General features: G+C 39.5%; 1 protein-coding gene across 3 annotated transcripts in view; it reads right to left on the bottom strand.

The window, feature by feature from the left end:
* YES1 (YES proto-oncogene 1, Src family tyrosine kinase) overlaps nt 1-15,902 on the bottom strand; it is an 85,889-nt gene that overhangs the window by 24,764 nt on the left and 45,223 nt on the right. For 2 of the 3 annotated variants that reach the window (XM_009192485.4, XM_003914208.5), the window contains exons 2-4: nt 9,140-9,418; nt 3,988-4,087; nt 479-577 (exon numbers count right to left, since the gene is read on the bottom strand). In XM_009192485.4, the coding sequence (XP_009190749.1) occupies nt 479-577; nt 3,988-4,087; nt 9,140-9,410 (470 nt within the window). In that variant the 5' untranslated portion in view covers nt 9,411-9,418. Of the gene's footprint in view, nt 1-478; nt 578-3,987; nt 4,088-9,139; nt 9,419-11,744; nt 12,023-15,902 lie in introns of those variants that run through there. The other variant, XM_009192484.4, reaches the window with a different exon arrangement.

The raw sequence follows: 15,902 nt of genomic DNA, 5'->3' as shown, positions 1-15,902 counted from the left end.
CAACCTGGGCGACAGAGCCAAGACCCTGTCTCAAAAAAAAAAAAAAAAAATATAAGTCTCTGATATGTATGGGATGCATATATACACCAATATACCCATCCATACCAGCACACCCCCATATATAAGCTGCAAGTTAAAAAATAAGTCAAGGCAGGGAATGAGGATAATCTGAAGGCAAATTTTTGAAGTGAGACAGTCTGAAAAATATGCAAAAGGTTTACAGATACATATTTAAGTGAAAACACAAAAGAGACTAGGCATAAGGAAATATAATTGATGCAGATTCGTTCATGATCCTACTCTAAGCAAATACTATGATGTTAGTTATTAATTTTTAAGTAACATCTATTAATACGATACATTAGCTGAATTAAGACTGGTATGTAATTCTGTGTGTGTAAAGTTGTGGCTAAGTAGAATGTGCATTAAAACATTTTAAAAATCAAAATAATTAATAAAATATGAGGTAGTGCCATACTCTTCTGCCTGAATGGAATCTGCAGGCGCTACATAATTGCTTGGGATATAACCATTCTTTCCTGTAGCGATTGATCTTGCTTCCCACCAATCTCCTTCCCTGCAACACATAAAACAGCAATCACCGCAAGGTAGACAACTGCCCAAGGTACAAAATATTGCAGTGCTATCTTCCATCTGAAGTAAACGAAGGGTATTACTTTCATTTTTTACTTATACATTCACTGGATCAAGAATTAAACTTGAACGATATTAAAAAATAGATTACATGAATTAAAGGAAGCACAATTGCATACTGCTGTTCCAAATAAAGCCCCAAAACCCTACACACTTTCAGTTATAAGATTTCTTTTTTTAACACAATTCTTTCAACCTAAGACAGACTATGGTGAATAAAACAATTTGGGAAGTAAATCTTTCAAATTACTCCGTTTGTTTTCTTTTTTTTTTTTTTCCCTAAAGCTTTAAGGTGTAAGCTGCATGCCATAAAATTCCCCCATTTAAGATGTACAATTCACTAGTTTTTAATATATTCAGAGTTGTACAAGCATTATCACAATCAATTTTAGAACATTTTCATCGCCCCCAAAAGAAACCCTGTACCCATAAGCAGTCACTCCACACCCCCAACTCCCTCCAACCACTGGCAACCCCACTCATCAGCTTTCTGTCTGTCTCTATGGATATGCCCACTGCATGCACTTCATATAAATGGAAATATGTCATTTATGTGGTCTTCTGTAACTGACTTCTTTTACTTGGCATAATTTTTTAAAGGTTCATCTAGGTTATAGCATGTGTATCAGTAGTCCATTCTTTATTGCCAAATGCTTTTCTCTTTATAGTACATAAAATTGTAATATTATTTTTTACTCATTTTAGATTAAAAAACAAAAAAAAAAAAAACAAAAAGAACACAATGCTCTAACATTCCTGTAGCCAAACAATTAACAATGAGCAATAAAGTTAAAAACTGAATTGATGGGCCAGGCGCAGTGGCTCAAGCCTGTAATCCCAGCACTTTGGGAGGCTGAGGCAGGCAGATCACCTGAGGTCCGGAGTTCAAGACCAGCCTGGTCAACATGGGGAAACCTGCTCTCTACTAAAAATACAAAAATTAGCCAGACGCAGTGGCGTGCACCTGTAGTCCCAGCTATCTGGGAAGCTGAGGCAGCAGAATCGCTTGAACCTGGGAGGTGGAGGTTGCAGTGAGCCAAGATCATGCCAATGCACTCCAGCCTGGACAACAGAATGAGACTCCATCTAAAAAAAAAAAAAAAAAAAAGAAAGAAAGAAAAAAGAAAGAAAAAAAAAAACCAAAAAAAACCCACTGCATTTCTGGTCGGGCGCAGTGGCTTACGCCTGCACCCTTTTGGAGGCTGGGGTGGGCAGATCACCTGAGGTCAGGAGTTCGTGACCAACCTGGCCAACATGGTGAAACCCTGTCTCTACTAAAAATACAAAAATTAGCTGGGAGTGGTGGTGTGTGCCTGTAATCCCAGTTACTCAGAAGACTGAGGCAGGAAAATCGCTTGAATCTGGGAGGCAGAGTTTGCAGTCAGTCAAGATCATGCCATTGCACTCCAGCCTGGGTGACAAGAGCAAAACTCCATCTCAAAAAAACAAAAGACAAAAAAACCCTGAATTTCTAGAATAATGCATACTTATAAACATGTTATCTAGAAATATTCCAGTAAGACCAAAATTAAATTATAATTCAGAACATGAGAACTATGTGTGGTTTGTAACACATAAGCCCTCATTTTTTCAAAATTAATGTGAAAAGACCAAATATAATCAGTCTTTAAACAGGAAGACAGATATGGGATTTGTTACTAAAGATTAAATGCATGTTTTGCTTCACCGAAGACAAAAATTGAAAAGGTACTGTCCAAATTAAAATGTTATCAATGCCTAGATAAATTTGCTCTCTAGAAAATGAATGGAAAATCCCTCAGTAATTCAAATATTTAGAAACTCATACACTTGGTTTGTGGTTCCTCATATATACTAAGCACTTCGAGATACATAAACCAAAAACCTTGTATTTGATCCTGCTAAGCATTCATTGATTCATTCTAACATTACTGAACACCTATCAAGTAAGACTTTAGAGTGTGCTGGAAATAAAAGTAAAAAGACAGTCCTTGACTTCAAGGAATTCACAGTCTAGAGCTGGGTTTTGCAACTTCAGCACTAGTGACACCTTGGACTTGATCATTCTTTGCTGTGGGAGGCTGTTGTGTGCATTTTAAGATATTCACCAATGTCCCTGGCCTCGACTCACTAGAAGACAGTGGCAGCACCCCAACTGTGACAACCAAAAATGTCTCCAGATATTGACAAATGTCCCCTGGGTGATTCTGTCCCAGGTTGAGAACCACTGGTCTAAAAGAATGACAAGCAAGTGACAAATAGTAATTCAAAATGTGATGAGAGCTATGATTGAGGTTTGCATAGGTTGCTATGTAAACACCTAAGAGAGAGGCTTAATTCAGCAGGGGATAGGACTGGGCCAGGCAGGGGAGGAAGAATGTAAGGAAAGGCATCCTTGAGAAAGGACATACTAACTATATTTTGAAGGGTGAGTAGGATTAACTAAATAAAGGAAAGAAATGGAAAGATGAGACATCACATTCCAGAAAAAAGAAACAGTATGTGTGAAAGCATGAGAGTATGAGAAACTCCAGCATACTCAGAAAATTGCAAGTAATTCAGTATGCCTGGGTAGTAGAGTCAGAAGAGGGGAGAAGCACATAGTAAATTCTCAATGAATGATGGCTGTTATCACTGTTGTTTTCCTTTTATCTTGATGGCAAGTGGTAGGTACTGAGTAATTTTAAAAGTAGAAGGATATGACCATATTTTATGTTCTGGAACAATAACTGGTAGCAGATGGGAACAAGGATGGAAGAAAACATGACTGGAAGCAAACAGACCATAAATACATATTTTGAGAAGCTACAGAGTGGTCATTATGCTTGCTAATGAAACTATTCGATCTACTTTCTAAAATGAGCATCAAATTTTCTACAGTGTACCTCTAGACTTTAAAAGTCTAAGAGTCACATAAGGAATAAAACAACTTAATTTCATCAATTGGAAAGTACATGGGTTCCTCACCCAACTTTTTCCTTTTTTTTTTTTTTTTTAATAGAATGAGACAAGATCTTTAAACCATCTGGTACTTAGAAAAATAGGAGCATCGAATTCTCTTCCTAAAATTAAAAAAAAAAAAAAAATACACTTACATGTACCCCCTCAATAACTCTTCATTCTTAAATCTCTGTTTATGGCAGAACCACAGCAGCACAAATGGTAGAAGTAATAACTTCTGGCTACAGCAGCAGTGTTACGACATGCCTCTAAATAAGCCAATACATCGTTAAACCCAGTGGGCAGCCCATGCCCTACCTCTCTCATCTCTGGATCAACAACTAGCTCAGCAGTTTCAGTGTAAAGACCAGATTTCTGTCAGTATTTCTCTCACAAAATATTCATGACACTTACGTATTGTTAATTATTTGAAATCTTTCACCCTTCTTAAATGAAAGGTCTTCTGTAGTTCTAGCTTCATAATCATATAAGGCCACAAATATAGTAACACCACCTATCAGAGGGAAAAAACACCAAGGTAAATTATGTAGCTAAGTTAACAAAACAGAAAAAAAGAACCATTGCCAGCCCAAAAAGAGGAAAAAAAAAAAAAGCTTAAGGATAGTTTTTACTGTAGTCTCCAGAAACTATTTTTAGAAGTTGGAGCTACTGAATAATTTTAAAGTAGAGAGACATGACCATATTTTATGTTCTGGGACAATAACTCAATAACTGGTAGTAATAACTAGTCTTAAACTGTCTGAAGACCTTCCATACTACTACTATATTCTGCAAATTGTAAAACTCTGTAGACTTGGAGAAACAAATTTAATTTTGTTTCTTTTTTTGAGACAAAGTCTCACTCTGTCACCCAGGCTGCAGTGCAGTGGTGTGATACCGACTTGCTGTAACCTCTGCCTCCTAGGTTCAAGCGACTCTCATGCCTCACCCTCCTAAGTAGCTGGGATTACAGGCATGTGCCACCATACCTAGTTAATTTTTTTCTATTTTTAGTAGAGACAGGGTTTCACTGGGTTAGCGAGGCTGGTTTTGAACTCTGGCCCCAAGTGATTTGCTCGCCTTGGCCTCCCAAAGTGCTGGGATTACAGACGCAAGCCACTGTGTCCAGTCAACAAATTTAATTTTGACTCATGCTAGCAACATCTCTGGCTTGGAAATGTAATCAAATTTCAAATCAATTATTTGACAGAAAAAGCATTGATAAGCACTATAAACAAGTGGGGTAGTGTTCTTCATATAAATAATGAATGAACAATTGAATCTAATCATTACCAGTAATAACTAATTTACTAGTTCTAGCAAAATTATTACATATTTAACACTTAAAGATAAAAATGTCATGTTCTGTCTTAAATGGTATCAGATGGTCACAGCAGCTCATGTCTGTAATCTCAGCACTTTGGGAGGCCAAGGTGGGCAAATCACTTGAGGCCAGGAGTTTGAGACCTGCCTGGTCAACATGGCAAAAACCTGTCTGTACTAAAAATACAAATATTAGCCAGGCATGGTGGCGCATGCCTGTAATTCCAGCTACTCGCGAGGTTGAGACAGGAGAATCGCTTGAAACCTGGAGGTGGAGGTTGCCATGAGCCGAGATTGTGCCACTGCACTCCAGGTTGGGCGACACAGCGAGACTCTGCATCAAAAAAATAAAATAAAATAAAATAAAATAAAATGGTATGGATGATATGAATTATAAAGTATAAATTCAAAAACTAAACTGTCATATTTAGCATTATGTGCAGATGCTTAAAGAGATTAGCATCCTGAACGGCCACACTATTATTTGCAAACAAAACAAATAATAAAACAGATGTATACAATATGCATGACCATTTCAATGTTAAAATTATTCAAGGCAGGTATTCAGGTTAAAAACCCCATAATAAATTAATATTCTTTTTAAAAACGGTATGTATTTATTGTATACAACAGGATGCTTTGAAATATGTCTACTTGTGAAATGGCTAACTAGAGCTAATTAACATATGCATTGCATCACATATCATTTTTGTGGTGAGAACACCTAAAATTTCGTTAGTAGTTTTCAAGAATACAATATATTGCTATTAACCGTGTTTTACAATAGATCTCTTGCCTCCTCCTATCTAAATTTTGTATCCTTTGGCCAACATTTTTAATTTGAATATATATATGCTCTACTCAATATAATCCCACTGACTTGTCAGATCAAAAAAAATTTTTTTCTTTCTTGAAATGGAGTCTTGCTCTGTTGTCCAGGCTGGAGTGCAGTGGCACAATCTTGGCTCACCACAACCTCACCTCCTGGGTTCAAGCGATTCTCCTGCCTCACCGTTCTGAGTAGCTGGGATTATAGGCGTGCACCTCCATGCCCCGCTAATTTTTGTATTTTTGTAGAGATGGGGTTTCACCATGTTGGCCAGGCTGGTCTCAAACTCCTGACCTCAAGTGATCTACCTGAGTCGGCCTCCCAAAGTGCTGGAATTAAAGGTGTGAGCCACCGTGCCCGGACGACATCTTTATTTGGATGTCTAATAAGCATTTAAAATCTATTACAAAACAAAGCTCTTGATTTTTGTCCTCTAACCTGTACCCAAGTCTTTCCTATCTAAGTAAATGGCCCTACTATCTAATCAGGTACTCAAGCCAAGTCCATTACTAGTGCTATCAGTTTTACCTCTAATATACTTACTATTTACTTTCCATTTCCACTGCTGCTACCCTAACCCAAGTCCTTGTCATCTCTCATTGGGGCTGGGTGGACTACTGAAAGTGCTAGTCTCATCTGCTTCTACACAGCTTCCCTACCATCCATTCTCCACACAGCTATCAGAGTCAGTTTTTCGCAAAAGAAAATTCAATCATGCAAATCCTTTCTTAATCTCTTCAGTAGTTTCTTCCTAGCTTTGAATAAAACCTAAACTCCCTACCAGAGTCTATGGGGTCCTGAGTAACTGTGGTCTCCTAACTCTTCAATCCCATATTATACAATTCTCCCCTCTGTTTATACTCAAAACTTCCAAGTCTCCCTGTATCTCCTAAATGTTGCATTTGTTATTCCCTCTCTCTAGAAAGCTCTTTCCCAGGATTGCACATAGGTAGGTCATTCTGGCTAATCAAATCTCAGCTCAAGGCCGGGAGTGGTGGCTCACGCATGTAATTCCAGCACTTTGGGAGGTCAAGGCGGGTGCATCACCTAAGTCAGGAGTTCAAGACCAGCCTGGCCAACATGGCGAAACCCCGTCTCTACTAAAGTACAAAAAAAGTTAGCCGGGTGCCGTGGTGCATTTCTTATCTTAGCTACTCGGGAGGCTGAGGCACGAGAATCGCTTGAGCCTGGGAGGCGGAGCTTGCAGTGAGCTGAGATTGCGCCACTGCACTCCAGCCTGGGTGACAAAGAGAGACTCCATCTCCCTCCCCCCGCCAAAAAAAAATCTCAGTTCAAATGATTTCTTTTTGAGATAGCTTTCCCTGATTAACTGCAAGGCCTTCACCATCATTCTAGTTAGTTCCTTCACCGCATTTAAGGATCATTAATCATCCATCCTGTTTAGTTGTTTATTCACTAATTATTGTCCAACCCTCTATAATGTCAGCTCCATTAGGGCAGAAACCTTATTTGTCTTGCTCAACTCTCCATACCTGATACACAGACACTGAGTTAATAAATGAATACCCCCAATGGAGTATTTTATATAAGTAAATTGCTTTAGGTAACTAAAGTGTGTCTTTTTTTTTTTTTTTTGGAGACGGAGTCTCGCTCTGTCGCCAGGCTGGATTTGCAGTGGTGCAATCTCGGCACACTGCAACCTCCACCTCCTGGGTTCAAGGCATTCTCCTGCCTCAGCCTCCCGAGTAGCTGGGATTACAGGCACTAGCCACCACGCCCAGCTAATTTTTTTGTATTTTTAGTAGAGATGGGGTTTCACCATGTTGGCCAGAATGGTCTCGATCTCTTGACCTTGTGATCCGCCCGCCTCGGCCTCCCAAAGTGCTGGGATTACAGGCATTAGCCACTGCGCTCAGTCTAAAGTGTGCCTTTAAGTATCAATATTCAACCATTTTAGATCACTATCTTTCCCAAACATAATTCTAAAAGTAAACTTTTGCTAAAGACTGAGAAATGCCCTCATGGCCATCTACTACTGAAGTATTCAGAGTTAGGGGGGCTGGAATTAAGACTGTAATTGACTTAATATGCATAACTTCTCAAATGAAGTCTAACAGAATCAGTGTACAGCAGTACTATGGCTTTTTTTTTTTTTTTTTTTTTTTGTGACAGAGTCTCGCTTTGTCACCCAGACTGGAGTGCAGTGGCGCAACCTCGGCTCACAGCAATCTCTGCCTCCTGGGTTCAAGCACTTCTCATGCCTCAGCCTCCCGAGTAGCTGGGACTACAGGCACACACCACCACGCCTGCCTAATTTTTTTGTAATTTTAGTAGAGACAGTGTTTCGCCATGTTGCCCAGGCTGGTCTTAAACTCCTGAGCTCAGGCAATCTGCCCGCCTCGGCCTCCCAAAGTGCTGGGATTACAGGTGTGAGTCACTGCGCCTGGCCTCGCTATTGTTTTTGGTTCAGTTGGAACAGACTGAAGAAACAAATGTATAGTCAGTCCATGCTTGTAGTGGGGATTTATCTTTTGCCCCCACTGGCTATTAACGAGGACATATATTGCTTGATTTGACGCTGGCAGCTGTTTTGCCAAGCCTAAGGATAAGGACACTCCCAAGGGCTGCAGAAGAGAGATAAAGAAATCTGAGTCCTTGATGACACCACAGAACTGCTGTGTCAAGGAACCCTGAAACTCACCCTACCTTTTTAAGCCAGCTATACTTCGTTACTTCAATGAAAAAGCATCCTGATATGGGACCCTTTACAAAAGAGCTCATTTTCTCTCTTTTAAAACTGTTTGAATCTACTTTTTTAAGAACCTTCCTTCTCCATGAAAGGTTGTCAACTATCACTTCTTGCTATTCTGTAAAAGGATATGATAATGTAATAATTGGAATTCTGGAACAGGACAATAAATCTGAGCTCTCCTACTTACTGTGACTTGGGGGAAAAATCATTTCAACTCTCTGAGCTTTAGGATTTTTCTTTTTTAAGTCAGCAGCATCTGGGAGAAATATTCTATTATCACTACTTCACTGTCACTTAATTAACATCTATTAAGTAACTACTATAAGCCTTAAGCACTTTACAATCCTGAGTTGTCGTCAAATTCTTGAGGGAAAGGTATATGTTTTTAATCTTTATGTTCCCAGTGCCTACCACACAGTGGGGTGGGTGGGGGGAGCTCAATAACTATTTGAATAATGAGTTAATAAAATAATTAATGACATGATCCAGTACATAATCACCATCAGGTTACCACCAATTTTCCAGAACCATACCCATGTATACAATAAAACTAATTTTTATGTTAGAGACTAATTTTCACATACAATTATTTGAGAAGTCCTCAGGTAAGGTATCTTTCTTAAAGGCAGACAAGACTTAAGTATGTATTACCCAAGGTGATGTTCTCAAACAGACAATGTACTTGTCCATTTAAATCTCACCTGTTAAACCAGCAGGATATGAACTTGGCACCACTGAGAATGAGGAAGATGCACCTCCAAAAGGTGTTACCCCTGAGGATCCTCCAAATGGTGTCATGGAAAGACTGCTGAAATTAACTGCTGTTCCCTTTGCTGAAGATGATGGACATGGTGACGCTGTAGTGGGTTCTGCTCCATAATGGCTCACACTTGTACTGACAGGCTCTGGAGTATTTTCAGGTCTGTATTTAATGGCTGGACTTTTGTTTTCTTTACTTTTAATGCAGCCCATTATCAAATCTACAGAGACGATAAAACAAATATTTTGAGAGTCAGTTAATACACAGGATACTTCAAAAAGACAGGGTTTGAAAAATCATTTTAAGAAAAGCATCTGCCATTCCTGCAAAAAGGAACATTAACAAACAAAAAGAAGAAAGCTGGAAACGAGGTCTCTTCCCCTCATTTATTTTATTTTTATTTTTATTTTTTTTTTTTTGAGACGGAGTCTCGCTCTGTCGCCCAGGCTGGAGTGCAGTGGCCGGATCTCAGCTCACTGCAAGCTCCACCTCCCGGGTTCACGCCTTTCTCCTGCCTCAGCCTCCCGAGTAGCTGGGACTACAGGCGCCTGCCACCTCGCCCGGCTAGTTTTTTGTATTTTTTAGTAGAGACGGGGTTTCACCGTGTTAGCCAGGATGGTCTTGATCTCCTGACCTCATGATCCACCCGTCTCGGCCTCCCAAAGTGCTGGGATTACAGGCTTGAGCCACCGCGCCCGGCCCCCCTCATTTATCTTTATTACAATTTGCAAAATCCCTACTCCAATCGCTTCATTCTCCAACTCAATCACCTTTAATAGTCCAATGACAACACGCCACAGTATACTGGGAAAACCATGGCTCTGAAGTCAGAGAGGCCTAAATTTGAATCCTGGCTTCCTACTTAGTAGTGGCGTGATCTCAGGGTATGTTGCTTAACCTCTATGCACTCCAGTTACTTGAAAAAATATCGCCAGGTGCGGTGGCTCATGCCTGTAACCCCAGCACTTTGGGAGGCCAAGGTGGGCGGATCACGAGGTCAGGAGTTTGAGACCATCCTGGCTAACATGGTGAAACCCCGTTTCTTCTAAAAATGCAAAAAATTAGCTGGGCAGAGCTTGCAGTGAGCTGAGATCGCGCCACTGCACTCCAGCCTAGGGGACAGAAACTCCAACTCAAAAAAAAAAAAAAAAAAGAAAAGAAACAAAAAAAGCATCTGGGGGCCAGGCACCGTGGCTCACGCCTGTAACTATAACACTTTGGGAGGCCTAGGCAGGCCAATCACTTAAGGTCAGGAGTTCGAGACCAACCTGGCCAACATAGTGAAACCCTGTCTCTGCTGAAAATACGAGAATTAGCTGGGCGTGGTGGTGCACACCTGTAATCCCAGCTACTAGGGAGGCTGAGGTACGAGAATCACTTGAACCCGGGAGGCAGAGTTGCAGTGAGCTGAGATTGTGCCAGTGCACTCCAGCCTGGGTGACCAAAAAAATAAAAAATAAACAAGTATCTAGGTGATAAAATTATCTGTAAAAAAAAGGAGAAAGAAAGAAAACACAACAGAAAAAAAAAAAAAGAGAGAAAAACCTACCTCATAAAGTTTACCATGAGGATTAACTGTATTACAAATTCTAGACAATCTGGCACACAATGGGTACTAGCAAATACTGTTGTATTCTGTCTATACCAGCACTATGCCAACAGAAATATAATCTAAGTCACAAATGTGAGCCACATAATTTAAAATTTTCTAATTTAGTGTAGCCATATTAAAAAATACAAAGAAACAGGTAAAATTAACTTCAGTATTTTATTTAACCCAGTATATCAAAAACATTTATTTCAACATGTAACCAATATAAACATTTTAATGACTTTTTTTTCATACTGAGCCTTAAAAATCTAATGTGTACTTTGCACTTGGAGCACGTCGCAATTGGACTAGACATATTTCAAGGCCTCAAGAGTTGTATACGGCTAGTGGCTATCATACAGCACAAAGTAGATCTATATCATTTCCCTTCCCTGTCAATGAAAACACCCCTAATGCTCACCAAATGTAACCCCAACCTATCTTTTCAACCTTTCCAACTTTATTTCCTACTATCCTCATACTTAATGCTCACACACACACACAAATCTTGTTTCCCCAATGCATATGCCCTGTGCTTTCCCATTTTGGGTTTCTTTTTCCCCCTTCTAAAATTGTCTCTGTCCAAAGTATTCTCCCCACATCTCTACCTGCTAAAATCCTATCCTTTCACTGATGGTCATCACAAATGTTACCTTTCCATTCAGGCTTTCCTTATAATCAGTAAAATATTCTCTCTCTTAAAACCCACAATGTACCTTTGGGGAGATTTTCTTATGAGGCTCACTTTAGTCCATTTTATATACCATTTTTTATTTACTGCTCTAATCCCAACCTACCCCCAAATTAATGGCAATACATTCCTTCAAAGCAAGAGTTGTGCTTTACTCATCACTTACCTACCGTGTTATCTACCATATAGGTTTACTAACATTACAAAATCTGCATTATTCACTTTCTACAAAAGCATTAATATAGAATTCATTAATTCACTTACTTTCAAAGGTCATTCCTATTTGTATAGTTTTTCCCTTTCTATGACATTCAAAAGGAAGTAGGTGAGTGATGGCCGCCTCATAAATTCTGAAAGACTGAACATTTACAACCTCAGCTGTATAATAATAATTTAAAATGTAGCTACAAATATTAAAATAGAAGCAGTCTCAGAACCTCAGAATTGGATTTTAGATCATTCTCTTAAATGGGCATATTCTAAAGATGTGACAGTTAAGAATAAGCATCAAAATATAACCGGGGCCAGGTGCGGTGGCTCACGCCTGTAATCCCAACACTTTTGGAGGCCAAAATAGGTGGACACTCTGAGGTCAGGAGTTCTAGACCAGCCTGGCCAACATGGTGAAATTCCATCTCTATTAAAAATACAAAAATTAGCTGGGCACGGTGGCAGGCGTCTGTAATTCCAGCTACTTGGGAGGCTGGTGCAGGAGAATCGCTTGAACCTGGAAGGCGGAGGTTGCCATGAGCCAAGATTGTGCCATTGCACTCCAGCCTGGGCGACAAGAACGAAACTCCATCTCAAAAACAAACAAACAAACCAACAATCAAAAACCCACAACTGGATCTGGAAACTTATTACATGGTTAGCCTTTTGTATCTATGGGTTCTACATCCATGGAGTCAACCAAGAAACAAAAGTTTCAGAAAAAAATTGTGTCTGTACTAAATACGTACAGACTTTTTTTTCCTTGTCATTATTCCCTAAACAACACAGTACAATAACTATTTACATTGTATTAGGCATTATAAGTAATCTGGAGACAATTTAAAGCATATGGGGGACTGGGCGCAGTGGCTCACACCTGCCATCCCAGCACTTTGCAGGGCCAAGGTGGGTGGATCACTTGAGGTCAGGAGTTTGAGATCAGCCTGGCCAACATGATGAAACCCCGCTTCTACTAAAAATACAGAAGTTAGCCACGTGTGGTGGTGCGCACCTGTAGCCCCAGCTACTCGGGAGGCTGAGGCAGAAGAATCGCTTGAACCCGGGAGGTGGAGGTTGTAGTAAGTCAAGATTGTGCCACTGTACTCCAGCCTGGGTGAAAGACTGAGACTCTGTCTTAAAAACACAAAGAAAACAAATAAACAAACAAAAAACAGCATATGGGGGATTGGTGCACAGGTTATATACAAATACATGCTATTTTATATCAGGGACTTGAACATCTGGGAATTCTGGTATCCACAGGAGGTCCTAGAAGGCTCTACAATTTTCCACGGATCTTGAGGGATGACTAAAGGGAAAATATCGTAAAGGAATTATAAGCTAATAAAAGGCAGTTGCTTCTAGAAGTATTTAAAAAATTAAAGGTAAGTAGCTTCATAATCTAAAGTTGGAAAAGTCTTTTAAAGTATAAAGTAAAAGTAGGAACCTTAAAGGAAAAGACGAACAGATATGATTAAGTAACTTCCACACTGAGTGGGGCAGGGTTAGGGACAAAAGTTTAAGAGAAGCTAAAATATCTTTGTACTTGCTCATGCTTTCTTGTTCTCTCAATATATAACAAATGTACACATGTGGAATCTGGCTGACATTCTTAATATAGACAACTCTTATGCATGGAAAAAAAAAGCCCAATAGAAAAACATGAAAACCTAACAAGGGACAATTCACAACACAGGAAAAGCCAATTAACATAGGAAAATGCATCCAATCTTCCCAGTCTTCCAACAAATGTACATTATAAGAAGATACCTTTTGTGATTATCAGACTGAAAGATTTTGACTAAATATACTTAAGCCTGAAGGGAAAATTTATCAATCAATACATATCCACAAAATATGTAAAAACTGGGAGAGGGAAAGGTCCACTGTTCCCCACCCCACTTTCTGTTAGGGCCAAGCACTGTTCTTTGCCTTTAAAAAAGAAAAAAAGTTCAACTGTAAAAATTTTAAAAGTTGGTACAAGAAATTTGCATAATTACCTGCATCCAAGTCTAAATATTAAGAAAACAGTATTAACTATTACATAAATTATACATAAGAATGGCAGTTGTATGAAGGAGGAAAAATTATGGGGGAAACCCATAATACTGTAATTAAAATTGAGAGAAGGCCAACTGGGAAATACCATGTCAATTCACAACAGAGGCTCCTATAATTACCCACCTACCTCAGTTTCCATTCCCAGCTTAATTCCCCATCCTCACCTCCTTTACCCATAACCATCTTAAAGTCCTCTTCCCTCAAAAGTCACACCTTTTCCTCTCACCCTATCAAGTCTTCCATTACTATGCTTAACCTGTCCTCCAGCCTCATTTTCTTAATCCAGAGTCCTGAGCCCAATGCCTCACATCTATGCACTTATCTTTCCAATAACTTTAGGATAGCCCATCATTTTCAGTCCAGTTCCAACAGCACCCCAGTATCAATGCACAGGACCATCATTGCTGCTCATCTCATTTAGAAATATTACTAATGTGATATGTGATTCACATTTTTAAGTAAACTTCAGGTACAATATGAGTTAAACTGATTTTTATGGGTTGTCTTAGAAATGTTAACATCATAGCTGGGCAAGGTGGCTCATGCCTGTAATCCCAGCACCTTGGGAGGCCAAGGTGGGCGGATCACCTGAGGTCGGGAGTTTGAGACCAGCCTGACCAACGTGGAGAAACCCTGTCTAACTAAAAATACAAAATCAGCTGGGCATGGTGGGGCATGCCTGTAATCCCAGCTACTCGGGAGGCTGAGGCAGGAGAATCACTTGAATCCAGGAGGCAGAGGTTGCGGTGAGCCGAGATTGTGCCATTGCACTCTAGCCTGGGCAACAAGAGTAAAACTCCATCTCAAAAAAAAAAAAAAAAAAAAAGAAACGTAACATCATTTAAAACATTTATGTGGAAACCTCCCTATTGGATATTATACTGATTACCAGAGTAACAAAATTTATCTGTAGGCCAAAGTTTTAATGAAGTGGAGAGTAACACCACAATTAAGGTAGAAGACAGAGGAACAGATTTTTTGGACCAGGTTCAGATGGTTTGTTTAGGTTCATGCTGTGAAGTCTGGTGGGTGATTAATAATATGTTTAAAGCTCAGAAAAAGGTGGAAGCCAGAGACAGATTAAACAAAAATAGTTTCATAGTTTATCTGAACCTTTTAAAGATAATAAAACTCTCAAACAAGGTACAGATTTAGAGGAAATCAAAAGAATTAACACAATGTTGGAGGACACCTACATACAATGATAAGACAGGGAGAGAAATTTGGAAGCAACCATTAGAATTGGCAATACTTCCATAAATACAAAAACATAGAAAAGATAATCATCAACGTCAAGACACTGGCAGGTTTGGGAAAGAGTTACAACCATATATACACACACACACAATGTATATGTATGTATGCTACATATATATCTGTAGCAATTTTTTCATTACAGCAATTTTTCATTTCATTTAAGACAATTTTTTCATTGTAAGCAAACAGAGAAAATGTTAGTGTGTTAAATGTGGATAAATTATTTTTGTTTGAAGTATTTTATAATTTAACACCTTTTTTTTTTTTTTTTTTTTGGAGACAGAGTCTCGCTCTGTCGCCCAGGCTGGAGTGTAGTGGTGTGATCCTGGCTCACTGCAACCTCCCCCTCCCAGGTTCAAGTGATTCTCCTGCTTCACCCTCCCGAGTAGCTGGGATTACAGGCATGCGCCGCCACGCCCAGCTAATTTTTTGTATTTTTAGTAGAGACAGGGTTTCACCCTATTGACCAGTCTGGTCTCAAACACCTGACCTTGTGACCCACCCACCGTGGCCTCTCAAAGCGCTGGGATTACAAGCGTGAGCCACCGCACCTGGCCAATTTAACATCTTTTAATAAGAATTAAAATAAGTGGGAATAAACAGACTTTCAGGAAGAAAATGGCTAATAGTGTTAAAGACAAAGTCAACTCAAGTGGCATGTAAAATGATTTAAGTTGGGAACACACGTATTATCAAGATGTTTCCTATCATTTCTTTGTCTACTTCACTGATCCTCTCCTTCACAGTCTTAGTGTAATCAAATACAGTTGCAACTTGGTTAGTCAACAGCCATTCTTCCTCTTCTTTGATAAAAAGAACTGTGATTTTGTTGATCCTTCTTCCGTTTGCCAAGTCCTTCAGGGGACGCTCAGGGCCTATCCAGCCCTACGTGGT

This window comes from Papio anubis, chromosome 19, assembly GCF_008728515.1.
Source record: "Papio anubis isolate 15944 chromosome 19, Panubis1.0, whole genome shotgun sequence".
In the NCBI taxonomy this organism is placed as follows: domain Eukaryota; kingdom Metazoa; phylum Chordata; class Mammalia; order Primates; family Cercopithecidae; genus Papio; species Papio anubis.
This window is presented reverse-complemented; position numbering and strand designations above follow the sequence as displayed.